A 26,688-nucleotide genomic window follows, 5' to 3' on the forward strand; every position below is an offset into this window, starting at 1 on the left:
GCATATATCACATTGACGGATGTGGAGGTGGATGAGTCCCGGACGTGGTGGTGTTTGTGGTTAGGTCCTGTGATGGTGTCGCTTGTACAGATCTGTGCACGGAGTTGCAGGGGTAAGTTCCAGGGGAGGTGTGGCGTGTGGCTGCTGGTAAGTATTTGCTTCTGGTTGTGCGGCTGTCTGTTGTAGGGGAGCCTGGACAACCCCTTCTTGACCAGAATAATAATGTCTGCATTGTCCGGACTAACGATGGCTGTTGTGCGGATTTCTACCAAAGCAAACCCAGGCCTATCTCAAGTCTGGTGCAGGTACGCACGCTGGCCAGGCTGAGGCGACGATTGGCCTGTCTCCCGAGGCCAAAGAGAGCAGGGATCTTTCTCCAGGAGAGGTTATAGATTGTCAGTGATGTGTTGGAGGCACTTAAGCTGCAGGCTGTAGGTGGTGACCAGGGGTAGTGATGTTAAAATGTGTGTAGTTAAGTAACCATGTAACAACTGAAAATTCCAGTGATTACACAAGCGACGAGGAGTCCTGTGGCACCTTATAGACTAACTGAAGTGTAGGAGCATAAGCTTTCGTGGGCAAAGACCCACTTCGTCAGATGCACGAAGTGGGTCTTTGCCCACGAAAGCTTATGCTCCTACACTTCAGTTAGTCTATAAGGTGCCACAGGACTCCTCGTCGCTTTTGCAGATTCAGACTAACACGGCTACCCCTCTGATACTTGACACCATGCAAGTGATTACACAGTTAAACATGGTACGACAGGCGGCTCCCCAGAAGCCAGCGTGCGCCAGGAGCCGGCTTTTAATTTGGCTCTCTGTGTGTAATCGTGAAGGTTAACCGATGAGCCCCTCGGTTAACCATTTGCACATTTACTTTTTCACACCCTAACCAGTGTTTTCTTATTTTCCTTGTTAGGCCAGTCTTGAAGTGGGTAACTTCTGGGTACTCATCTAGCTCTGCCAATCTGTTTCCTCACTTCCCCAGGAGGGTATTTTAAGAATGCTTGATAAAGATCTTGTAGGTGTGTAAGGGCTGTTCCCCACTCTGGCACTCCAAATGCAGAAGGCGGGGGCCCGCAAGAGAGCCTCAAAACCTCACCTCCACAGGCACTGGTTACAAAAACGTCTCCCCAGAATCCTAATACCCAGATTTTGGGAATTTTGCTGTACTTTGATCCCCTAAAAAAACCAGGGGTGAACACTTGAAATCACCCCCGGGGGTACCCCAAGCATTTTTGCCCCAAAGGAGCTTGATAAAGGAAAGAGAAAAACAAGCTGCAGTCTCTGGTAGCTGACCCCTCCGCCAGAGGCCTGCAGATACCCACAGAGGCTATGTCTACACTACAGGCTTTTTGTGCAAAAACAGCTGTTTTTCCACAAAAACCCATGGAGCATCCACACCTCAAGCACATTTTTGCACAAGAAAACCTACAGTCGATCGACAGAACAGAGGGCTTTATGCAGTGTAGGTATACCTCCTTCTATGAGGCATCACTCCTTTTTGCACAAGAATTCTTGCACAAAAAGGTGTGTGTGGATGCTCAGCAGGGGTTTCTTGCACAAAAAGAGCCTATCACAAAAAGCACAGGTGCTCTGATGGCCATTCTGTGGATGGCCATCAGAACTTCCTTGTGCAAGAGTGTTCATGCAGTGTGCATGCTCTCTTGCGCAAAAGCACATCACTTTTGTGATGGGCTTTTGAGGTGTGGACACGCTTTTGTGCAAGAAGTTTTTGCGGAAGAACTCTTCCACAAAAAGCTTCTTGCGCAAAAACCCTGCAGTGTAGACAAAGCTAGACAGATCTTCCAGGACACAAGAATCAAATCATCAACTTAAAAGAAGTGCTTTGTATTACAAAACAAAAGACACACTTGAGAAGGGTACCTGGTTGCTAGATGTTACAGAGCAACTAAGGAAAACAAATTAAAACACAGAGAAAAAAACCTCTGCCACAATGCTTAGCTGGTAGTAAATGGGGAGGGCGGCATAGAGTCACACCGAGCAGTTCAAACCAATCCACAAAATAAAGAAAAATTACTCTGAACGCGACTGGACTCATATTTCTCTGGTCCTCACTTCTAATTTTCTCTTTGTTCAGTCTGCTCCCGTGCCCTGAATTCCTTGGGGGCTGGCAGTCTTGCCTGGTTTAACTCATTCTGTCTCTCAACTCCTGGTTTAACTCTGCCACGCCAAGAAAGCAGGCAGGGGATCTAGATCCAATTCAAATGTCAACCCTCTATCTTCATTGGTTCTCCTGGTCCCCTGGCCAACACCTTTGCTAGAGACCTGAGCTTAACCCTTTAGTCACTGGGTGCTGGCCAGCACTCCCTCTGTTTATGACACAGTATTTGTCTCTGTCTGTGGGAGGGCTTGGCTGCAGACAGCGGATCATGTGCTGTGTCCTGGATGGAAGCTAGAAGCATGTAGGTAAGCACAGTGGTTGCAGGTATAGGGTGGTATTGATGTGACCATCGTTTATTTGTATTGTAGTGTCCAGGAAGTGGATCTCTTGTGTGAACTGGTCCAAGCTGAAGTTCACCTTGAGGTGGAAACTGTTGAAATCCCTGTGGAATTCTTCAGTGGTCTCCTTCCCGTGGGTCCATATGATGAAGATGTTATCAATGTAGCGTACGCAGAGGAGGGCTGCTAGTGGACAGGAGCTGAGGAAATATTGTTCTAGGTCAGCCATAAAAATGTCGGCATATTGTGGAATTATAGAATCCTAGAGATGGCAGAGACCTCAGGAGTCATCAAGTCCAGCCCCCTGCCCAAAGCAGGAGCAACCCCAACTCAATCATCCCAGCCAGGGCTTTGTCAAGCCAGGACTTAAAAACCTTGAGGGATGGAGATTCCACCCCCTGTCTAGGGAACCCAGCCCAGGGCTTCCCCACCCGCCTAGGGAAATAGTTTTTCCTAATATCCAACCTAGACCTCCCCCACTGCCACTTGAGACCATTGCTCCTCGTTCTGTCATCTGCCATCACTGAGACGAGCCTCTCTCCATCCTCTCTGGAATCCCCTTCAGGGAATTGCAGGCTGCTCTCAAATCCCCCCTCACTCTTCTCTCCTGCAGACCATGCGGGTACCATAGCTGTGTCGCTGACTTGCAGATATAAATTGTTCCCAAATTGGAAATAGTTGTAGGTGAGGACAAAGTCCCATAGCTAAGCCATCAGGTGCACTGTGGCATCATCGGGGATAGTGTTGCTGACAGCTTGTAATTCATCCTCGTGTGGAATATTGACCTAATAAATATGTTAGTCTCTAAGGTGCCACAGGACTGCTCCTTGTGAAAACACTGAGGGAAATAAGAACAACCCAGGAAACTACAGACTAGTTAGTTTAACTTCTGTCCCAGGGAAGATAATGGAGCAAGTAATTAAGGAAATCATCTGTAAACACTTGGATGGTGGCAAGGTGATAGGGAACAGCCAGCATGGATTTGTAAAGAATAAATCATGTCAAACCAATCTGATAGCTTTCTTTGATAGGATAATGAGTCTTGTGGATAAAGGAGAAGCAGTGGATGTGGTATACCTAGACTTTAGTAAGGCGTTTGATACGGTCTCGCATGATATTCTTATCAATAAACTAGGCAAATACAACTTAGATGGGGCTACTATAAGGTGGGTGCATAACTGGCTGGATAACCATACTCAGAGTAGTTATTAGTGGTTCACAATCCTGCTGGAAAGGCATAACAAGCGGGGTTCCACAGGGGTCTGTTTTGGGACTGGTTCAGTTCAATATCTTCATCAACAATTTAGATATTGGCATAGAAAGTACGCTCATTAAGTTTTCAGATGATACCAAGCTGTGAGGGGTTGCAACTGCTCTGGAGGATAGGGTCATAATTCAAAATGATCTGGACAAACTGGAGAAATGGTCTGAGGTAAACAGGATGAAGTTTAATAAAGACAAATGCAAAGTGCTCCACTTAGGAAGGAACAATCAGTTTCACACATACAGAATGGGAAGCAACTGTCTGGGAAGGAGTACGGCAGAAAGGAATCTAGGGGTTATAGTGGACCACAAGTTGAATATGAGTCAGCAGTGTGATGCTGTTTCAAAAAAAGCAAACATGATTCTGGACTGCATTAACAGGGGTGTTGTGAGCAAGACATGAGAAGTCATTCTTGCGCTCTACTCTGCGCTGGTTAGGCCTCAGTTGGAGTATTGTGTCCAGTTCTGGGCACCGCATTTCAAGAAAGATGTGGCAAAAATGGAGAAGGTCCAGAGAAGAACAAAAAGCATGATTAAAGGTCTAGAGAACATGATCTATGAAGGAAGGCTGAAAGAACTGGGTTTGTTTAGTTTAGAAAAGAGAAGATTGAGGGGGGAAACGATAGCAGTTTTCAGGTATCTAAAAGGGTGTCATAAAGAGGAGGGAGAAAACTTGTTCATCTTGGCCTCTGAGGATAGAACAAGAAGCAATGGGCTTAAACTGCAGCAACGGAGGTTTAGGTTGGACATTAGAAAAAGTTCCTAACTGTCAGAGTGGTGAAACACTGGAATAAATTGCCCAGGGAGGTTGTGGAATCTCCATCTCTGGAGATACTTAAGAGTAGGTTAGATAAATGTCTATCAGGGATGGTCTAGACAGTATTTGGCCCTGCCATGAGGGCAGGGGACTGGACTCGATGACCTCTCGAGGTCCCTTCCAGTCCTAGTATTCTATGATTCTAAGGTGCCACAGGACTGCTCCTTGTGAGAACACTGAGTTTGTTTCATTTGGAGAAGACTAACATGAGAACGTATCAGTCATCAAATACTTAATAGGTTGTTCTAAGGAGAAGGGTGATAAATTGTTCTCCTTATCCACTGAAGAAAGGAGAAGAAATTATGGGCTTAAATTTCAGCCAGGGTGATATAGGATGGATCTTAGAGAAAACTTCGGATCAGTAAGGGTAGTCGCTGGAACAAATTTCCTAGGGAGGTTGTGGAAGCTCCAACACTGGAGGGGGTCTAGGAAAAGGTTCGACAAATACCTGTCAGGGATGAGCTATAGTGCCCAGCCCGGCCTCAGCGCAGGAGCCTGGACTAGGTGACCTAGCATGGTCTCTTCCGGTCCCTCGTTGCTATGAGTCTACAGTTGACAGGACAGTAATGTCTTCATTAGCCCCACACTGAGATTCTGTGGTTACAACGGTAGCACCTGATCCTTCAAATCTTTCCTTTCCTGAGGAAGGCCTTGCTGTGTGGGAGCTTTGGATGGGGAACTGGAGCGGCAGAAACGTGAAGGAAAATATCCACGGCACAGTGAGTGGCACTCAGATTTTAATGGCGTTTTTTTAAAGCTTCTGACAACATAAAATGCCCTATTGGATTAGAACATTGATACTAAGTGGCAGCTAAACTGAGACTCAGAACTAGGGATGTAAAATCCCGTTTAATTAGTTAACCGGTTAAACATTCTGGGCGGGGGCGAGGCATGTTCCATAGTGGTTCCCCCTGCCCACCATGGCCAGGCAGGAGCGGCCCCTGTGCCCAGAGCTGGTCTTACGGATGGGTGAGTTGGGCAGTCGCCTGGGCCACTGACAGCCCGACAGAAGTCCGCTCTGGACATGCAGGAATTAAAAGGGCCACGACCGCATTTCAACCCTTTTTATTTTGCTCAACAAATTTTCCCTTTATTTTTTGGCTCAATAAATTTTGCCCAGCAGTTGCCTGTGGTCGCCAGTTGGTTAGGACCAGCCCTGACTGTGCTGCAAACAGGAGCTGCTCCCGCCTGGCTGCTTTCGACGCTACACTGGGAACCAGCATCCCTATGGGACTGGGGCAGGGCCGCAGGCGGGGGCTGCTCCCGGGGAATAGGTAACTGTTAAGGGTAATGCTTACTGGGTAACTGGCTACCTGTTCACATCCCTATTCAGAATAAGGTTCTAAGAATGTTTGTGCTTATACATAAGGTGGCCATATTTCCCTGTGCTGAATATGGGACACCTGGTAAAATTACTCTTCTCGGGCATGTCTACACTACCACCCTAGTTCGAACTAGGGTGGCTAATGTAGGCATTCGAAGTTGCAAATGAAGCCCGGCATTTAAATATCCCGGGTTTCATTTGCATCTTGCCGGGCACCGCCATTTTTAAATCCCCATTAGTGCGGACTCCATGCCTGCGGTTACACGCGGCACGGAGTAGGTAGTTCGAATTAGGCTTTCTAATTCGAACTACCATTACTCCTCGTGGAATGAGGCGTAACGGTAGTTCGAATTAGAAAGCCTAATTTGAACTACCTACTCCGTGCCGCGTGTAGCCATGGGTACGAAGTCCGCACTAAGGGGGATTTAAAAATGGCGGTGCCCGGCAATATGCAAATGAAGCCCGGGATATTTAAATGCCGGGCTTCATTTGCAACTTCAAATGCCTACATTAGCCACCCTAGTTCGAACTAGGGTGGTAGTGTAGACATGCCCCAAGTGAGCCTAGTGGCAATCCATCAGAACTGTGGAGTGCAAACCTTCACATTAACATCATGATGACTGAGCCCCTGTTAAAAAGAAATAGCTTGTAGCTGGATTCTTTTTATTTACCCTCTTATCTTTCAGGCTTCTAAAGGGGCAGAAGTGACACATACCCTTACCCCCCCCACACACACACTCACTCACTGGGAGAGGTCTCCCCCACACACACCAGGAGAGATCACACACACTCACTCCTGTACACCTCTCTCACACACACTCATGGGGAGAGGTCTCACACACACGCACACTCACAGGGAGAGGTCACATACACTCGCTCCTGTACACTTCACACACACATTCACTCCTGTACACCTCTCTCACACACTCATGGGGAGAGGTCACACACACTCACTCCTGTACACCTCTTTCTCTCTCACACACACTCCTGTACACCTCACACACATACACTCACTCCTGTACACCTCTTTCTCTCTCACACACACACACTCCTGTACACCTCACACACATACACTCACTCCTGTACACCTCTCTCTCACACACACACTCCTGTACACCTCTTTCTCACACACACACTCCTGTACATCTCTCTCACACACACTCAAGGGGAGAGGTCTTACACACACGCACACTCACAGGGAGAGGTCACATACACTCGCTCCTGTACACTTCACACACACATTCACTCCTGTACACCTCTCTCACACACTCATGGGGAGAGGTCACACACACTCACTCCTGTACACCTTTCTCTCTCACACACACACTCCTGTACACCTCACACACATACACTCACTCCTGTACACCTCTTTCTCTCTCACACACACTCCTGTACACCTCACACGCATACGCTCATGGGAAGAGATCACACACACACGCTCCCTATACGCCTCTCACACACACCCCCCCTGTGACATGGGAGGAATTGAGCGACCGCTTCAACTCTCCCTGCCCCAGCTCTCTCCACCCCTGGGACAGACTCACCTCTCCTGGCACCCTGTCTTCCTGAGGTAACGTGGGGGGCAGAGACATGTGCCTGCTCTCCCCCGGGGTCACACCAGAGTGTGGCCAGCAGCCTTGCTGCACTGCGTGGGAGGGAAGGGACCCAAGCGTGGCCCTGTGCAGGGGAGCGTGGCTGGGAGCAAGCGGCTGGGGACAGACACAGAATTTTGCTCCTTTGAACAGAACTGGCTGATTCCCGGCTCTCTGGTCAGCGCCGGTCTGCGAAGCGCCCATCAGGGATGTGACTGGGTGATGCTTACCAGGTAAAGGTGAACCTGCTTTCCAGGAGCAGCCCCCGGCCACCGTCTGCTGAGGGTGGAGGCCTGCCGCAGGCCAGGCAGGCCCATGCAGGAGGCCGCCAGCCCGTTCCATATGGCTGGTGGTTGGGAGCGGGAGCCCCGTGGGCAGCTCCAGCCGGGATGGAACGGTCCCTTGCCTGGGATCCCATTTAATTGGTTAATCAGTTAACATTTGATCTGGTTAACTGATTATTGGGGATTTGACATCCCCAGGAGCTAGCACTGTGCACTGTGCACATGCTGAGTAACAAAGCCAATGCAGGGATTTCACAGCAGTGCAAGGACACTGCCATGGAGAGTCGGTCTGGGGCCCCTCTTCCAAGGAGCGGCTCTGGCTTGGGGGGGGACCTCTCCATCACTGGGGGGATTTAAGAGCAGGCGGGACAGACCCGTCAGGGATGGTCTGGACCGTGCTCTGAGGGCAGGGGAGGGGCCTTGACCTCTCCAGGTCCCTGCCCGTTCTGCGGCTGGGTGATTCCGGCCCGGGATGCGGGGGTGCAGCGGAGCAGGAAGGGGGAGGGGGCTTTGCACGGGCGCGGGGCTCAGCGGAGCCAGACCCGGGGCGAGCGGCGCCGGGAAATCGCTCAGCGCCAGGAGAGCCGGGGAGTGTAGCTAGGGCCGGGGGGGACTCAGCCAGGCAGCAGCATCCCGGGCCGGGCGGGGGCCGCTGGCTGCCCGGACGCGTCGCAAAGCGGGACCCCGCCGCCCCGCGGGGGAGCTGCCGAGCTGGGGGCTCTGGCGATGCGAAGTCCCGGGTACAGCCGGGCCGGGAGTCAGCGGGCAGCTTGGGGGAGTGAAAAACGGGGGGGGGGGGGTCCGGCTCCAGCCCCGCCTCGCCGGGAGCCGCAGGCTCTGCCCCTGGGGGCTGCTCCCCGGGCCCCAGCGCCCCGCCGGGCGCGAGCAGGCAGCGGCCCCCGAGCGCCCCTCGCCCAGGCGGCTGCGGCGCGTCCTAGCGCCCGGGCTCCGGCTGCGCGGCTCCGGCGCTTGCAGAACCCAGAAGTGAACAGCAGGCGACCCGGAAGGTTTGAACTAAGCCTGTAGCCCACAGCAAAGCCAGAGAGGCCATCCCGAGCTCGGCGGGGCGGGGGCGGGCCGGCCCGGGCGGGGGTTGCTGCTTTGATGCCGAGTTGCCACAAACCCAAACAAAATCCCAAGAGCGGCCGATAAGGCAAGGCAAGGTCTGTATGCAGCCCCCGGAGAGCAGGGGCGGGGGCTCCCTGCGCCCAGCGAGGGAAGGGGAGCCGGGGGGGGGGGTTAAGATGGGGTCGCAGGAGAAAGTTGCATGGTAGTTTTCGGTCGCTCTTGGTCTCCCGAGCAAATTGCAATCGAGTGTCAGTTTCTAGCGAGCGCCGCGGCTCCGGCTGCGGGAGTGCAGCTTGGGGGGCTTTCCCCCCCTCTCTCTCGCTCTCCCTCATCCGATGCATGCGTTTGATCCCGATGAGTGTCGGCTGCGTGGGGGGCTCTGTCTGTTCAGTGCCCCCCAGTGCTCTGGAGCCTGGGCGGGTTGAAGAGGAGGAGGAGGAGGAGGAGGAAGAAGAGAGGAAGCTAAAGGGGGGAGCCCATTTTCTTCCTTGCAGACGGATCGCTGGCTGGATTGCAATTTGCAAAGGGAGCATGATTGTTGGTATAGGAAGTGTCTGCTTTTTTTTTAAAAGCCGGGTTATTCAAAAAACCCCTTTGGTGCAATTCTCCGGTAAACAATGATTCATGGGGCTTAATGCAAATAAACTGATTGCAAATGGAGCTTTCCCTTTGCACTTTGCAGCTGCCTGATTTTTTTTGAGTGGCCAAGCCTCAGATTTCTGTCTTTTTTTGCAGATCTGCAGAATATGGCGTCCCTGTCCTGTTTTAAAAATAAGCCAGGCTGCCATTTTTGTTTTTCTTTTGTCTGAAATTTTTAATAAAACTGTCTGAGAATGTGGGAGAGGCGGCTGAGAGGCAAAAGGGGCTCCTAAAGGGGTGTTTTTTTCTTTGCTTTGCGTTTTTGTTGCAAAGATCTTGCTTGCACGGGGGATACAATGTAATTGGACTTTTAAAAAAAAGGAAACAGTCAAACATTTCTGTGGGAGGGGGTTTAAGATTTAAAGTTAACTTATGCAAAAGTTTTTTTTTTTAAACAAAACAAAAACGCAATGAAAAACCCTGCTCTGTATTTTGTTTTTCTCCCTTTGGATTATTTAATGGAAAAGCTAAATGAACTTGAATGTAGCTGTTTTTTAACAGATGGTTGTGAATGTTGCATGTTGGTTAAAAGAGATTCCGTTTTTGCGGGTGGTGATGGAGAAAATGTTTTTTTTAAAAATGTTGATAGCAATATTATAAAGGGAATGTTTAAGCAGGAATATTTTGCATTTGCACTTTGGCAGGAATGCAGTGTTTTCAGAGTATGGAATCTGCAGTTTTAGAAACTGACACAATTTTTCGTGCGGTTGTATAGTGAGATCTGTGGATATGTGAACATGTAGTTAGTGTGTGCTGCCTATGTGCATAGTGTGTACATGCAGGCACTATTGGTACATGCATCATTGTAAGCACGTTGGATTGGACATACGCTCTGGTCTAGAGTCAGCCTAAGCGAGATGTAGTTGAGGACATAAATAATTTACTTTTAGAAATCCTGCTCATTCAGGAGCCTTGGACAGTGTAGCCAAGAGCACACGGCTTTCTCATGTGGCTTGCTATGGTTAGTCTTGCACTTTTATTTGCTGGCCGCGTTGGAAAGGTGAAGGACAATGTCTCGGATGCCTGGGTGAGCTGTTCTGTTACTCTGGTAGCGGACGGGCCAGCAAGAGGCCTCTTCAACTGAAGTCACATTTTTTGGGGAGAGGCAAACAAATTTTTAAATTTTTTCTTAGAAGTTCTTGGAGGGGGAGGGGATGAAATCTGGTTAGGCCCCAGCCCTAGGACTGGTTCTGCTTTGGTCCAAATATTCCTAAATAGTTTAGTCCAACCCTCTGACTTCCATGGAGCCAGTAACTACAGGGATAGAATTGGCCCTTCGTTTATTTTCTTTAGAGACTGCGGTGCCCCCGTGGATTGGTTAGTTTGGAAGCAGTCTCTGTTGCCCCTATGCATGTCTTCCTGGGCTCATTTTTGGGGTGTTTCTGTGTCTTTGGGATGTGGCTGGGGTGTGTGTCTTGGGGTGTGTGTGAAGTTGTCCTCCTTGTCCCCTATAGAACAACACCTTGCGCGCCACATCTGTGCTCTGCTAGCTGTGGAGATGGACAGATGTCAGGGGAAGCACCGGCAGTTCGTACCGAGGTGGGCGCACTGAGTTATGCTCGATGACAGATTTGTGTGTGTCTTGGGAACCCACCAAAGTGCATGAAGCTGTGGACATGAGTCTGATCTTCCCAAGCCACCCACGCGTGGACCTTGGTGACTGTCCTGCTGATTGTTGGATCCAGCCCCTGGGGGAACCCTTTTCATTGTACGTCTATGGATTGTTCCGATCTCGATCCCCAAAATAGTGTGGGAAAAAAACACTTGAGGGTGAACAAAACAAAACCCCTTTCTCCACAGCAGAAATGCATTCCGCTGCAGGTTAGCAAGCAGCACGCCTAAACCTTACCTGCAAGTGCACGTGTGTACAATGTCTGTCTGTCTCTCTGTCTGTTCCGGAGCTGGGAATCAGTGGATGTGGGTCTAGTCCCAGTTCTGCTACTGACCTGTGGGACCGGGGCAAATCACGTAACTTCTCCATGCTTCTCTCCAAGTTTATGACTGGTCACAGTGATACTGTCTCTTTGTAAAGCACCATGAGTACATGGATGGAAAAAGGCCGCTCCGAGTCATTGGTACTGTTATCTATGCTGAGCGGCATCTCCACCCTCTCTCGAGATAACGGGGCATGGCGACTTCGCCCACTGTCCTGATTTCTGCTGCCTGCACAGTGAGCCTTAGGAATCTGAGGTGTCCAGAAGACACTTTCTGAATGAGTCCCGAACTCTGCTGCGAGGGAGTTTTTTTGGTGACTCAAATTGCTAATGAGGTCTGGTGCTGTAGACACTACTGTGGTGTGTGCTTCTTAGCTGGCACTGGAGTAATGTTCAAGGAGCAGGCAGGATTCTGCCTTGGCAAGGGTGTCAGAGAAATGTCTGTGTGTGAGCTTCGCAGCGAGTGTGCGAGGGGAGAGAACAGGGCCGAACGGAAGGGCTTGCTTTGGGGGGGAAGGACGCCGTAATGAAGGCTTCCCTTTGGCCCAGGCATTCTGATTATGATAGGCTTTTGCTCTGCCTTGCGGATATGGGGGGGTGGCGTTATTTATTTCTATGACAGTGGCACAGAAATAACAGCCCCTTGAGCGTGATACACCCTGGCTCTGCCCTCCTGCTCAGTGGGGGGGAGGGGTGTTAACCCATGTTGTATTATAAAAACGGGGTCCATAACTCACCAGGAAGGCATCTTGGCTGGCGGAAGCAGTAGTGTAGACAGGACTCAGGTACTGTTAGGGGCAGACATGTTCGTACCAGGGCGGTTGCTGTTGCCGGTGGAGATGCATCCGTAGTCATTGGCCTTGCTCCGAGCACGCCAGGGGAGGCTGGGGTCTGGACTCGGTAGCTCTTGGAGCTTTGGCTGGTGTTCTGCGCACGGAAATCGGCTGGGAGTCTCTTCCGTTCCGTAAGGCTTCCCTGGCGCGCACGGTGCCTCCAGTGGAGTCTGTGGGGGCCCGGCGCCGGAGACATCAGTGGGGCGTTGGGCCTTGAGCAGAGACGCTGGCCCCCCAGCGCTGGGCGAATGCTCTGAACTTTGTACCTTTTGCTTTTATTTTACCCTCTTTCTGGGGCCGGCAGTGGTCTCCGAGTCCCCTTGGCGGCAGCTGGGTTGTGTGGCAGGGGCAGGTTGCAAGGGTCTACCGAGGCCTCTGCTGTGTCCTAGCGCTCTCCCCTCCTCCCTCTTCCCCCATTGCCTGCTGCCAGCCCAGGGCTTTGACACTGGCGAGTCCAGCCCCAAGAGCGATGCGGCAGGTAAACACCAGCCCTCACTAGGCAGTTGTCTCTGGTGCACTGGGTCCCTGCGTTGGACCCCCCAGCGGCGAGCGCTCGTAGGACAGTGCATTGGGTCTGCGGGCCTCCTTAGCTCAGCTGACCAACCCGCTTCCGCCTCTGGCTACGGATTCCCCCCATCTTTCACATGCTTCTTAAGCAAATGCAGGAATCTTCCGCGTGGCTTCCCCTTGGCCACGTGGCGTGGGCAGGGCCCTTTCCCTGGGCCGATGGGAGGGCGCTGAGTGGTCTTGGGACACAGTTTTCCGTCCACGCGTTGGAAGGGAGGCCGCCCGCGCCGGCTGTCCCCCGTTGCCTCGTGTCCCCTTTGCAGCCGGCGGGTTTGTTTCCTTCTGGCCTCGCAACCAGAGCATGGGGGCTGAGGCCGGGGGCGCGGGGGCTGGTCACTCCCCCTCTGAGATTCACACGTCATCCCGCAGACTGCGGGGAGCCGGCCTTCCGCACAGCACGCGCTCCTGGTGGCGTGGGAGGAGGCGTCTGGATCGGGGCCCGTTGCGCTACATGCAGCCAAAGGGATGGGCCGGCGCCTGCCCCTGTGCGCACGGAGAGGGCACTGCAATGACACTGCTGGGCCGACCCGGATCCATACAGCCCTGAGTGACGGGTGTAGAGCCTCCTTCATGCCTGATCTGCAGCCTCCGCAGCCCTGGGAACCTGGGCCCTGCCTGCCATGGGGCTTTGGTGGCTGGAGCAGGAGGGGGCCTGGTGGGTGAGAGGCCGGAATTTGGTTCCCGGTGCTGCCGGACTCCCTGGCTGGTCCTGAGCCTGCCTAGTTCTGTGCAGTGGGAGGGGTGAGGCCGGCCTGGCTTCCCAGGTGCGGGAGAACAAACCACGGAGGCTTGTGAGGTGCTTGGGCCCTGCCTAGGACAGACCAGGTCGGAGCCTTGTCCTAGGCCTGAGGGGCAATTTGCAGCAGGTGCGTTTTCACTGCTTGTGCTGTGGCCTCCAGCCCAGTCCGTGGCCCCCTCAGAAGCTGCCCTGTGGGTGTTGTAAGAAATGGCCCCTAGGTCCTGGAGAGCTCTGGCCAGGGCTCCGGGAGCCGGGATGCCGGAGCTGGCTCAAGCACGTGCTCAAGGCTGCACGAGGAGATGGCCCTGGGTTTGATACCCTCTTGCTGGTGACCTCCAGAAGTAGGAGATGGAGGGTGCCAGGGTCGCCTTGGTGCTGGGGGGCTGGGCATGCCCCCGTGTCAGGGAGGAAGTGGGCCCAGGATGCGAGGGAGGGGCGGTTGCTGCCTGTCTGGGGCGTTTCTGTCCGCTTTGATCAGGACCGGCAATTGGAAGGAAAGCGCTAACGGGGTGGGCCGTCGGGGTGGGAACACCGCGCTGAATTGGTTCCATCGGGGGTGAATTCTCCGGGGGCAGGGGAATTCCCGTGGCTCTTCCTTCCAAAAAGTAACCCTGGAGCTGGCGTTCTGCCCCCGGGGGCGTCTGGCTGGGGGGTGAATTCCTGCTGCGAGGGAGGAGACGGGCTGGGGGCCTCGTGGTCTCCACGTGCCATGTCACCGCCCTGGAGAGCCCCGTGGCGTCTGCTCCTCGGCTGCCCACAAGGACAAGGCTCCCTTGGCCAGGCCGGCTCTTGGTGCCGCTGCGTTGGTCGTGCGGCCTTGGCGAATGCCAGCCTGCGGAAAATGAAAACTCTGATACGAGCCCACAGCCAGGAGAGTTGGCCCATCCCCCCAACACGGGAGGGGCCGTGTTGCAGAGAAACGCCCAAGGGGGGGAGAGAGCAATATTCAGTCCTTTCTTCCTGCAGTCCCCCCGCCCCATCTTTGCATGGCCCGAGGAGCTGAAGCCCCACAGTGAGGTAGACCATGATCGCTATCCCCATTCTACCAAAGGGGAAACTGAGGCACGGAAAGGGGCAGGGACTTGCCCATGGACACAGGGCAGTGCTGTGGGACAGCTGGGGATGGAACAAGCCTGGTGTCTAGTCCTCTATCTTACCCACTGGATCCGTCTCCTCTTGGGCAGAGCGTGGATGGGGGCAGGGAGAGAGAGAAGGGTCTGAGCTGGCTGCAAGGAAACGTGCGTTGTGCCGGAGCCACCTGCTGTGGGGTGATGGGAGCCTGGCTGCGGCGGGGGGTGAGAGGTGCCAACCCGCTTGGCTGGCCTCTTGCTAGCGGTGCTGGCCTCTGGTTCTCCATCGCCCAGCTGGGCCCAGAGCAGGGGGCCACGGGGCGCGTTGTGGGTAGCTCATGGGCGGTGCTTGGGCATGTGGCATTTTAATGGAGCGTGATCTGCTGCTAGCGAGGCAGCCTGGTTCCGAGTGGCCGGGTCCTGGACCTCGGGCAGTGGCGGGACATTGTGCTTTGCATGTGGCTCCACCCTCCCCCTGACAGCTTTACACTCTCCCTTCTTTCACTGGCTTTGCTGCTCAGGTCCCCTCCCCAAGGGCATAGATTCCAGGGCAGCTCCGGCACGGGGCTTGGGGCTGCTGTCTGGGCACAGGGCTGCCCCGTGCATGGCAGGTTAGCTAGGTTCTGGCTCCTGGTCCCCGAGAGCAGCGTGTTTAGTCCGGTTGTCCTGGCCAGACTGCAACGGGCAAAGAGCCCTCTGTGGATTAAACCGGCACAGGCTCTTCCTCTCTTCTGTTACGTCGGGTTGTGTAGGGTTCCTGGGTGCTGTTAATCCGCTGCCACCATCCACCCCAGAGGTGGCCGCATGGGCGAGCGGTGCTGGTGTCTCGGCCTGTCCCGCTGTGATGACGGCTGGCCGGGAGCGTGCGCAGCCAGGCGCTGCCTTGCAGGTTCCATGAAAAGAATCTCTTCTTTCTTTTTATTTCAGCCCAGACGAGACAGAGGGGGCTGCCCAAGTAGAGGAGTCCCCGCTAGAGGTGTAGCTTGTGTTCACAGCAGTGGTAGGAATTGGTGAAGGCTAGTGTGTTCCTGGGACTGGGCCGTGTGCCCACCTGCACCAGGAGGGATCGTCCACCTCCGCCAGCCTGGAGCATCATCTGCACGTCTCCCCAGGCAGCTGCGGCCACCTGGCTTCGGAGGCCAGCCTGTGAGTACTGACACGCAAGTGCACGTCACGGCGTCCCTTTGCGCAGCCCTGGCGGGGCTCGCCACTGCGCTGCCAACCCCCCTGCCCTCACCTGGGCTGTGCCCGCTGCAGGACACAGCCTCCTGCCTTGGGGCTTCTGCGCACCCCACGTCCCTGGGGCGGCCACAGGTCCCCTGTGCTGCAGTTGCCTTGTCTGCTCTCCCCACCCGCCCTGGATTCACAACTTCCATCCAGCCCCAAGGCAGGGCCCCCCCCCGGCTCTTCTCCCTCCCCCTGCTCCCACACATGCTCCTTCTTCCAGGCCCCGCCAGTGCTGTTTTCTGCAGCCCTGTCCCCTGCCCACGGGATGCTTTCCACTGCCCCGGGGCTGCCCGGTCCCGAGCGGCTGGTTTTCAGCCGTGCTGTCTGCTGCCCCCGGCCCCTGGGGTGCAGGCAGACCCTCAGGCCTGCCGTCTTTCGCTCCGGGGCTGTTCCCCCCCCCAGTGTGGTCCAGGCCTTTTGGCAGCAGTTTTCCCTCCCATGAGATGGAGCCTGACACCCACCCCCTGCCCCGTCCCCCAGGGAAGAACCGGGAGCAGGTCTGCACCCTTCCCCTCTTACCTGCCCGGGCAAAGCCTCGGGAAGCGGGAGCCCCAGTGTCGGGCCTGGGACGAGACGCCGACTCGCCAGGCCTTGGGGCTTGAGTGCGTTTTTCTCCAGTGAGTCCTGCTGAGTCCCTGCGTCCGGAACACCCTGCCCAGCCGTGGCCCTCCGGGCTCGGGAGACCCATCGGCCTCTTTCCCCAAGGAGCAATTCGATGTGACAGGAGCCTGCAGCCTTCAGCCCCAGGCCTGGTTCCACGAGCCCCTTCCCCTGCATCCCGGCAGCTGCCACCGAGCGTGCAGGGCCCTGGCCATAGCCTTGGTCTGGCAGCGTCTTCTGGGCAGCCAGGGTGCCAGGGCCCGAGATGCAGGAGCTCGGCTTGTCGGGAAGCTGCTCGGGAGCGGTGGGTGAGAGACAGCTCAGCTAGGGCTGTAAAGGGGTAACAGGCTAACCAGTTACCCGGTTAGCATCATCCTGGCCGGTAACTGGTTAACTGGCGGCCTGGCCCGACCCGCCACGTCATGCTGCGGGTGGGGAGCTTGCTCCATGGCTCGAAGTTAAACATCGTGTTTAACTTGTGCAAGGACGGTTTGCATCCCTAAGCTCAGGTACCCCTGGAACCCAGGAATCCCCCACAGGCAGCTGCCCACGTGGCTCCTTTCTGCCTTGGCTCTGCCCTCGTCCCGCATTGCTCTCTCCTTGGTTCCTGCCAGGAGGGCCCCTGGAGAAAGAACCAGTGGGTGCCAGCCGCAGGGCCGTCTCCTCCTGGGCCCGCTCAGCCCTGGCAGGTTCTGGGCGGCGCCTGGCTCGGGGCTGGAATTCCAGCAGGGAGAGCGGCGGCGAGAGCCGGGTGCTGTGACGTGTGTGTGGAGGTGTCCACGATGCCGAGTCTGCCCCGGGAACAGACCGGGCGAGGAGCTGATGGCGTGGCGGGTGTGAGCATGCACGCTGGCTCACGGCTCCTTGTGCACACCCGAGCGTGTGCGTGTCTGCGTCTGCTCAGTGTGCATGTGACCCTGCCTGCCTTTCTGAGAGCTCACCTGCCTGTGCCTGCTGCGCCCGCATGCCTGGGCTTGGCCCTGCCCGCGTATGTCCCTACCCGCTCCACCTGGTGTGTTGTCGACAGTGGGTGTGTGGCACCAGGCCCTGTCCTTGCCGGGCACTTCGGACTCTTGTGGAAAGAGTTGGAGCCCAGTTCTCCTCACTCCCTGTGGCAGGAGTCGCTTGCAGAGCGGTCAGGTTTGCTGCCAGGTGTTCGGGTGCCCAGCCATGCCTGGGTGTGGGCAAGGGGCGCCGGGCTGCGGCACGTCCCGCAGGCCTGGGCTAGGTGGCTGCTGCACTTCTTCCCACCCTTCGTCGTTTCCATTTCTCTGGCTGTTTCTTGCTGCGTCTCAGTTTCCATTTTTCATATGTAGCTGGAAATGCAGAGAAGGATACATCTACTTTCCATCTGCTTTCTTTCCCCCTAGCCCCCCCCTCCAAAAAAGTCTTTCCAGCCTGTGGGGCGAGGGAAGCCAGTCCCATCTGTTCCAAATGAAATCCTGTAAAATAGAGCTGGGACAGAAATAGATTGCTTGGCATTGTTCTTTTTTTATTGTTATTCTAGGCAGGTTTGTAGATCTCCAAACAATGCAAGGTTTGGCCATGCCATCCTGGCAGCAGCTTTATTAGAGGGACACCCCCCCCCCCCCACACCCCTCTGGCCTCTTCCTCCTATAGCATCACTTCTGCAGGCTCTTTCTCTGTTCGCAAAGGCCGGGTCCTCCTTTCTGTGTCAACTTTTTTTTAGTTGAATTTTAATCTTTAAAAAAAAAAAAAAGGTTCCAACGGCCCTAGCATTTACAATCAACCCTACAATAATAAATGCCAAATCTGTGCAGCCTGGGACTTGCTGGTCACCCCGCAGTGACATGCTTGTAAACCCAGTCCCCCCTGCAAAGCCTAGTGGAAGTGGGGGGCAGGTTTTGGGGACGGAGACGTGCTCCTGTGTCAGGTTGGGGGGGTAGGGTCGTATGGCGGTGGGAGTGGGAGTGAGCCATTGAATGGTTATCAGCGCCGCCCCTGTGGAGTAAGCTTTCCCATTACGTGTGTCCTCAGACACTCGCCCTCGGCCCAAAGGGGATGTGAATTGTGGTTGAAAGTTTGGGCAAAATGGTTTAGCTGTTTCCGAATGATGGAAAAGTCAAGACAGTTGGGCCGTTGTGTGTAAGCCGCTGCAGTGATGTGCATTGCTGAACGGCTCTGGCGTGTCAGCAGTTTGGGATCGAAATGTGAGCGAAGGAAAGTCCCTTGGTCAGATTTGTGTCTTTCAGAGATGAGCTGGAAATCCATTTTCTTAGAATCCCAGGGCTGGAAGAGGCCTCAGGTCATCGAGTGCAACCCCCTGCCCAAAGCCGGACCAACCCCAAGCCGGGACTTAAACACCTCTAGGGATGGAGATTCCACCCCCTCCCTAGGGAACCCAGCCCAGGGATTCCCCACCCTCCTGGGAAAAGAGTTTTTCTTAATATCCAACTAGACCTCCCCCGCTGCAACTTAAGATCATTGCTCCTTGTTCTGTCACCACTGAGAACAGCCTCTCTCCACCCTCTTTGGACCCCCCTTCAGGAAGTTGAAGGCGGCTATCAAATCCCCCCTCACTCTTCTCCTCTGTAGACTAAACAAGCCCAAATCCCTCAGCCTCTCCTTGCAAGTTGGTTTGGCGGGTGGATAAAGCATTGAAAACACATGTGCTGTGTGCATGGCAACAGGGCGGTTTGACAGTTGTCACCTTTTGGCCCTGTGCTTTGCATAGCGGAGGGGACTCTGACCCTGGAGAGTGCACACGGAATAAGGCAATGACATGACTTAAGCCAATGTCTGTGCAGTGAGGGTATGTCTGCACTTGCACCCTATTTCGAAATAGGGATGCAAATGAAGACTTTTGAAATTGCAAATGAAGCTGGGATTTAAATATCCTGTGCTTCATTTGCATATTCGCGTTATGGCGCGATTTCGAAATAAAACACGCTGTGTAGACGTGTTATTTCTAGAGAAAATCCTCTTGAAATAACTGTTAAACCTCATTTTCAAGAGAAGGGTTTTCTCTCGAAATAATGTGTCTATACAGCGTGTTTTATTTCAAAATAGTGCCATAATGCAAATGAAACGTGGGATATTTAAATCCCGACTTCATTTGCAATTTTGAATGTCTTCATTTGCATCCCTATTTCGAAATAGGGTGCAAGTGTAGACATACCCTGAGACTCTGCCCTTACTGTGTGTGATGGTGCCACGTAGAGGCAGCAATCGAGATCAAAGCCCTGTTGTGCTTGGTGCTGCATAAAGTAACCAATGGGTTTGGGCCCCCACAAGTTTACGGTCCGTACAGAGAAAACGGGAGCAGAAGTATTATTCCCATTGTATGAATGGGGAATGAAGGCTCAAAGCTCTGATTCTGCAAAGAATGTAAACACGTGTTTAAAGTTAAGCCAAAGAGATCAAAGGTTTGATCGGGTGCTCCTTGAACTCAATAGGAGAGCTCCCTTTGGCTTCAGTGGAGCAAGATCAAAGCCTAAGTGAGTTTCCCAAGGTCGTTCAGTCTGTGGCAGAGCCAGGAATTGCATCCAGCTTTTGGCGTCCTCAGCTAACACTGTAACCAAGATTGGCACTTTTCTGAATTGGGCCCCAATTCCCCGAGTTTACACTCCCTTCGACGTGCTGTGCTTCTTGTGCTGAGCAGCACTGTGTGCTGTTCATCGCAGATCCTTCCACGCTGGAGGTGTGTTGGAGGGTGTGGGATTGTGTGGGATCCTTTGTGGGCGGAAATCTAGGAAATTGAATGAATGAGAAAATTCTCGGAGGATGTTACGATTGTAACTTGAGGCCTCAGCTGTCAGGAAACGTTGTTGTTAAGGTTGCTCCTGCTCCCTTCCCTCTGCGCTTTATGATGCAGGCTTTGATGGCATGATTGCAGGCCTTTAATCTCTCTGCACCCCTGCCCAGGGCATGAGGCACGTGGGTCCAGTGGATCCGTGCCTTCTTTGGGACCAAATTCTGTGTGAAGTTAGTGCAGCTACGTGAGAGTGCCCTGGGGCCCTCTGCAGAAAAGGCTCAGCTGCTCCATTCGGCTCGCTCCTTCCCTCCTGAGTGCCGAATGGGAATGGCGCTTCCTGCCTGTGCTCTGCACACCGAGTTCAGCTCTCGATCCGGCTTTTGGAAGGGCCGTGCCCAGCGCTTGAGACACCCGTGGGCTGCCACCAGAGAGGGGAGTGCAGCATGCGCAGCCGTCCTGAGCCAGTGTTCGTCCTGCTTGCCCCAGTTCCAGGCGCAGGGAAGCGGTGGCAGCGTGGGGCCCGGGGAGCCGGTCTGCAGCTGGCTGGCTCGCTGTCCCTCCGACTGCTGGGAAGACAGAGCCAGGGTCTCGGGATACCCCCGCTCCATGTCTTAGAGCCCCGGCCAGTGTTCCTGGAGCAAGCCACTGGCTCCTGTCTCTGGCTGCTGAGCACTCTACCTGCTGCGTGTTACGCAGGCTGCCTGTGGGTCTAGGGGACATTGTAAAAGCCCCGGGCAGGGAAGCCGTCACTGGGTTACATCTCTGGCAGAGGGAACACCGTGCAGCCTTTGTGAAACTCGGATCTGCTCCCCCGCCACCCCTCTGCTGTCCTTGTTTTACACTGCGCACGTTCTCCGCTCCCTTTGCGGCAGCTTCGCTCCTGTGTGTCATGGCCACACCCGGCAGGCCCAGCTGGGATCAGGCCTTGTTCTGCTGGATGCTGCGCAGAGGTTACCAGACCGGGTCAGACCAGGCGTCCGCCTAGCGTAGGGCCTTTGCTCAGAGAATGGCCAGCGCCAGCTGCTTCACAGAGAAGGAACTCTGCAGTAGCAGCGAAGGGCTAACCTACCTCCAGGAGAAGCTTCCTCCAGACCCCCAGCAGCTAGGTGGGCTGATGCCCCAAGGAAGGAGAGATTGTGTATTTATCAGCACCTTTGTGTATTTATCATTCCAACTCTGATTGGCCTTTTATCCCTGTAAATATCGAACCCCTTCCGAATCCTGACCGTAACAATATCTTGTGGCGGGGAGTTCCACAGGCTAATTGTATGCTTGCAAATATAGGGCATGATCCCAGCCTTACAGAGCCATAGTAACCACAAGTCAGATGTGTCTGGCTCCTCTTCCTCCTCTCATGTCTGTTCATAGAAAGGCTGGGAAACGTTACCAGTCACCCAATAGCTACAGGATTAACCCTTCCACCATCCCATTCCAGGCCCCCTTAGCTGTTGTGAGGCTAAGGTGGTGGTTTTCCACTGCTCTGCCTCTGGCACAGCTTTCTTGTGGCTTCTTGGGGTGGGAAGTGTGGAGTCCAAGTATCTCTAGTACTTTCCAAGCAGAGTGAAAGTGACCTGATTTGTGTCCGTTTCACAGCTGCCTGCAGGGTTCTGAATAGCAGCCCTGAAAGGGCAGCTTTGGTTCCTTTGCTGTGAGGTGGCAGAGTTCTGAGCAGCTGCAGAGGCACTGAGGCTGTCTGTCTGCAGACTCAGGCATACATGGCTGGATAGGGGGGATTTGGTTATCATTCGGCAGATTTTCTTCACCACCACAAAGAGTAAAATTTGTAACGGGATCTGAAGCTGGCAAAGCTTCTGACTCGGGATGTCTAAGCAGCTGAAAATGCGGGCGGGTGTATCTGCATGTGTAGGAGCGTTGGTGGTTTGTCTGTCTGTCTTACTGGTAGAGTTGCTTGCTGTCCCTCCCCCCAGGGACCCGGTTCTGTGACATTGCTCTGAAGCAGCTGGTGCTGTCCTGGATGCGAGTCGTCAGCTGAGCCCAGAGTAGCGCCATTGCAATCAGGGATGTAAAAATTAAAACAAAACCCAGAAACCATGAACTGTGTAACTGACTGAAACTCAACTGGTCACATGGGGGTGCTGGTGGATAGCTGTCTGCACAATTAACCAATAAACTCACTGGTTAATCTGAATGACTACATGCACTTCCCCCCCCCTTGCTGCCTCTGTATCAGAAGCAGCATCGGGGGCGGGGGCAGCAGGAGCCGGTGCCTGTGGGGAGCCAGCTTTTAAGACAGATCCCTGTGCATGGCAGCTCCTGCAGAACTCCCCTCTCCCCCCCGCGGTTAATCTCTTAGAGTATGTCTACGCTACAGCATTATTTCAAAATATTGCGTCAAAATAACGCGTCTACACACAAAATACCTTTCAAAATAGCGCGTCCACACTGATTGGACACCGAATCGCATTTAAGGCCAGCCGGACTGGTTCCGCAGGGCATCAGGTCAGAAGTTACTTTGTGGCCAGGGCAGCCCAGTCAGCAGGGCACCCTGGGAAGGGCTGGAGGCCCCTTATTTCAAAATAAGAATCTACACAGCGCTTATTTCGAAATGGCAATTTCGAAATGGGTGCTATTCCTCGTGGAATGAGCTTTACCAGTTTTGAAATAAGCCCTCCGCTGTTTCAAATTAATTTCAAAATAGCAGTTGGCTTGTGTAGACGCTTGGAAAGTTAGTTTGAAATAACTTTGCTGTGGAGACATACCCTTACATCCCTAAGTGCAGTCAAAGCCAGGATCTGGCTTGGAAGGCAGGTTCCCCGGGAGGGGTCTGACCCCTGCAAGTCCCCCGGGAGGCAGGCCAGAGCTGCATGCCAAGGGGGATAGTGGCAGGGCAAGCATCTCTGAAGCCCTGAGCAACCAAACCTGCCACGGGCGCCTACGGCAGGAGGCTCAGAACTGCTGGCTTAGTTGGGTTGGTCCTGCTGGGTTGTACTCGCTGACTCCTGAGGTCCCTGCCAGCCCTGAGATTCTGTGATATTTCAGCCGTAGCAGGGCTGGGCCTGTGGGCTCCAGCCTGTGGCAGGTGACCTGCGCTGCCTGGACCCGGTGCATAAAGCAACAGGAAGGGCAGGGTGTGGGGCCGAGCGTTTGCAGCCGCAGGAGTGTGCCCCGGGGTGTAGGGACCGTGTGGTCCCATGGAGCCAGGGGCTGGGCTGTGGGTTAGCCCTGAGTGCCTGGAGCTGCTCTCCCAGAGGGGGCAGGCTTGCTCCCAGGTGGATCTGTGTTGGCTGTTTCAGGCAGCAGCTGGATCTGGGGTGTAGGGGGAAGGGGGGGATGAGACGCTCCAGCTCCAAGGATGGAGGAGGCTGATCAAAGGGAATGTGGCCGGGGGGAGGAAATGGGAACCAAGTGCACAGACATCATGGGGAGTTCCTGGGAAAACCCCACGCGTCCCCTCAATTGATCCACTTCAAGCTGGTCCGGGGGAGCCCTAGGTGTGGGCTGTAGGGGCAGCTCTGGTCTGCCTTGCACCCCCTGAAGGAGACGACCCACTAGTGGGACCCCACTTTCAGCCACGCTGCTTGCCTGCGGGAGGTTTGGCCGTTGCGGGGCTGCTCCGGAGAGATGGGGGGGATCAGCCTGCTGTTGGGTGAGGGTGCATGGGGCCGCCGGGGGAGAATGGTGGGAAGCAAGAGGGGGCGTTGCGCCCGGCGGGGGCAGTGACCGACAGACCGAGCCCTGCCCAAAGTGCTAACGAGGCTCTGAGGAAGGCCAAAGGGGGCTCTGGCTGCTGCTGTACGTCATGGACCCCGAAGGCCTCCCCTTGCACTGCCCCCAGAGGACTAACCTGGGTCCATGGCTCTGGCTAGCCCGTGGCGTGTCCCCACAATCAGTCTGGTGTGAGCTCAGCGGTGGTGAGACGTGCCAGCCCTAGAGACCACCTCCCCTCTGCCCACATGCTTCCCTGGGGTCCAGCCCGCATTCCTCCGCCTTCGTGGGGCACCGAGCTGTGGGGCTGCACCTCCCTGACTCTCTTCTTCTGCGACACTGGCTAGAGGCTCTGGACCGGGGTGGGCAATAACTTTGGATGGGGGGGCTACTCCAAGATTTTGGTAAATGATCAAGGGCTGCACTTTTCCATGGGGGGACGGAGACTGGGTACAGAAGGGAGCTCGGGGTAGGGGACTGGGGTGCCGGAGAGGGGGGTGGGGTCTGAGCAGGAGCGTGGGTGAAGGGGGGGGTGACCTGGAGCAAGGGGTAGGAGGGTGCAGAGGGGTTGGGTGGTGACCTGGGGGACGGGATTGGGGCGCTGGGCCTAGGAGGGGGTATGGGTGCAGGTGAGGAGTCTGGCCTGGAGGAGGGGTGTAGGAGGGAGTTGGGATATGGGAGGGGTTGGGGTGCCCGAGGCAGGCTGTGGCCAGGAAGTGCTTACCTAACTCAAAGCAGCTGCCTGTTCCATGTGCTCAAATCTCTCCACTCCCATTGATCAGAATCCGGCCAATAGGAGCTGAAAGATTTTGCTGGGGGCGGGGGTGTGATGGCACGTTGGGGGTCCCCCGTCTCCTGCACCCTGAAATGGCACAAACAGACTCCACCAGCCAGTGGAATTGAGGGTGGTTTATTGCTCCTCCAGGATACAGCATAGCACAGATGTAATCTGGTTACAGGAACTGGGGCTAAGAGGCCTCAGTGCTCCCCTTGAGATAGGGGAGTCCCAGCCCCCCTCCCCAGCTCCTTCTCCCCTGCTTTCCAGAGAGGAACTAACTAACTCTCTTCCAGCCCTGCCCCCCAGCCAGGGCAGCATCCACCTTCCTTTGTTCCTCTCCATGGGGGGTGTCTGGCCACTGGTTTGCACAGTGACTCATCCTGTTTTGCTGGGTCGTGGTACCCACGGCAGCCAGTGGGGGTTACCCCAGAGCCAGCAGCATAGAAACCAGCCAGGTACCCCCACTACGTCACAGGGGGCAGCTCAGGGAGCCACAGGGAGCAGCTAGCCGCTTGGAGCAGCAATGCTCCATGCCACGGGGAGGGCCGGATTAAAAAGGTTGGGGGGCTGGATAGGACCTGTGGGCCATGTCTTGCTTGCCCCTGCTCTGGACTCCCATGCACCCAGCTGGGACCCATCTCTCATGGGTCCTGAATAGATGGTGACAGCTTCTGGCCAGGGCTGGCGTTGAGCCAGGGACGGGTGGCGTGTCCCTAGCTTCTGGAAATACCCCTGCTCCTCATGCACATTGTGATGTTCAGTGCAGACCCATGGGGCCTGAGAGGGCCCTGGGCAGTTGGTGGGACCTGGGCTGGCTCTGCAGGGGTGAGTGTTTCCCCAGAGCTGCCGGGGGGCCGCTGGAGAGGAGGGGAAGCCCAGGGTGGGTTTTTCTGGCTGGGGCCTCCTGCCATACGTTGCTCTGCAGGACGGTTCCTGCGTGTCCCCTCCTGGGGATTTTGCACAGCCTGGCTGCAGGCTAACGAGCAGCCCCGGTACCGAACCTGATTTGCTGAGCTGGCGCTAGAAGGGCAGTTCCCAAACTGGGGCTTCCCCCTCGGTGCTGAGCTGCATGATCCGGGGCAGGGACAGGCTAGGGAGCCGGGAAGCTGCCTGGGACAGGACAAGAAGCAGCGCCCTGGCTCTGTGGGGCTTCGTGCTGCTTCTGTTGTGAGCAAGACACGAGACGTGATTCTCCCGCTCTGCTCTGCGCTGGTCAGGCCTCCGCTGGAGGGTTGCGTCCAGTTCTGGGCACCGCAGTGCAGGGAGGATGTGGAGCAGGTCCAGAGAAGAGCAACAAGAATGCTGAAAGGTCTAGAGAACGTGCCCTGTGAGGGGAGGCTGGAAGAACTGGGCTCGTTTCGTTTGGAAAGGAGAAGACTGAGAGGGGCCGTGAGAGCGGTTTTCAGGTATCAAAAAGGGTGTCACAGGGAGGAGGGGAAAATTGTTCTCCTCGGCCTCTGATAGGACAAGAAGCAATGGGCTTAAACTGCAGCAAGGGAGGTTTAGGCTGGACATTGTGGAATCTCTCTCACTGGAGATATTGAAGAGCAGGGTGGACAGACGCCTGCCAGGGATGGGCTGACGGTGCCTGGTCCTGCCGTGAGGTCGGGGGCCTGGACTCGATGACCTCGAGGTCCCTTCCAGTTCTAGTGTTCTAGGATTCTGATCTCTGCTTCTCCTTGCTGGACAGTCTCCTCCTGTGGATTCAGAGCATCCGTCCATCGGGTCTCCCAGCATTTCCTCTCTCCACACGATGTGCCTGTGGCTGGGGGGAGCAGGTGGAGCCTGAGCCGGACAAGCGGCACCGGGGGGAGGGGAAGGGAGCCTTGGGGGCTGGCGCTCCAGCTTTGGCTCCCTGCAGCTGGTGAGCGAGCCTGTTTTGGCCACCAGCCTGGAGTAGCTGGGGAAGAGCAGCAGGCCCTGTTAGCTCCCAGGGGCTGGATCCTGGCGCCAGGGGAAGTGCCTCTTGGCTGCGGGATGCAGGCTAAACCCCTGCTAACCTGTAGGCTGGTGGGGGGACACATGGCGTTTCAGTCTCTGCCTCCCCCTCCCCCAGGCATGGCCAGCTGGGGAGATTGTGGCCTTCTCTCCAGTCTCCTTGGGATGTTCC

General features: G+C 55.2%; 1 protein-coding gene across 1 annotated transcript in view; it reads left to right on the forward strand.

Moving 5' to 3' along the window:
* Positions 1 to 9,008: 9,008 nt before the first annotated feature.
* The window catches only part of ZNF362 (zinc finger protein 362), a 39,608-nt gene continuing 21,928 nt past the window's right edge, over positions 9,009 to 26,688 (forward strand). The window contains 3 exon segments of the mRNA XM_075906643.1: positions 9,009 to 9,210; positions 9,212 to 9,351; positions 10,904 to 10,988. Coding sequence (XP_075762758.1) covers positions 9,146 to 9,210; positions 9,212 to 9,351; positions 10,904 to 10,988 — 290 coding nt within the window. The 5' untranslated portion in view covers positions 9,009 to 9,145.

The sequence above is a fragment of the Pelodiscus sinensis genome, chromosome 23, assembly GCF_049634645.1.
Source record: "Pelodiscus sinensis isolate JC-2024 chromosome 23, ASM4963464v1, whole genome shotgun sequence".
Lineage (NCBI taxonomy): Eukaryota > Metazoa > Chordata > Testudines > Trionychidae > Pelodiscus > Pelodiscus sinensis.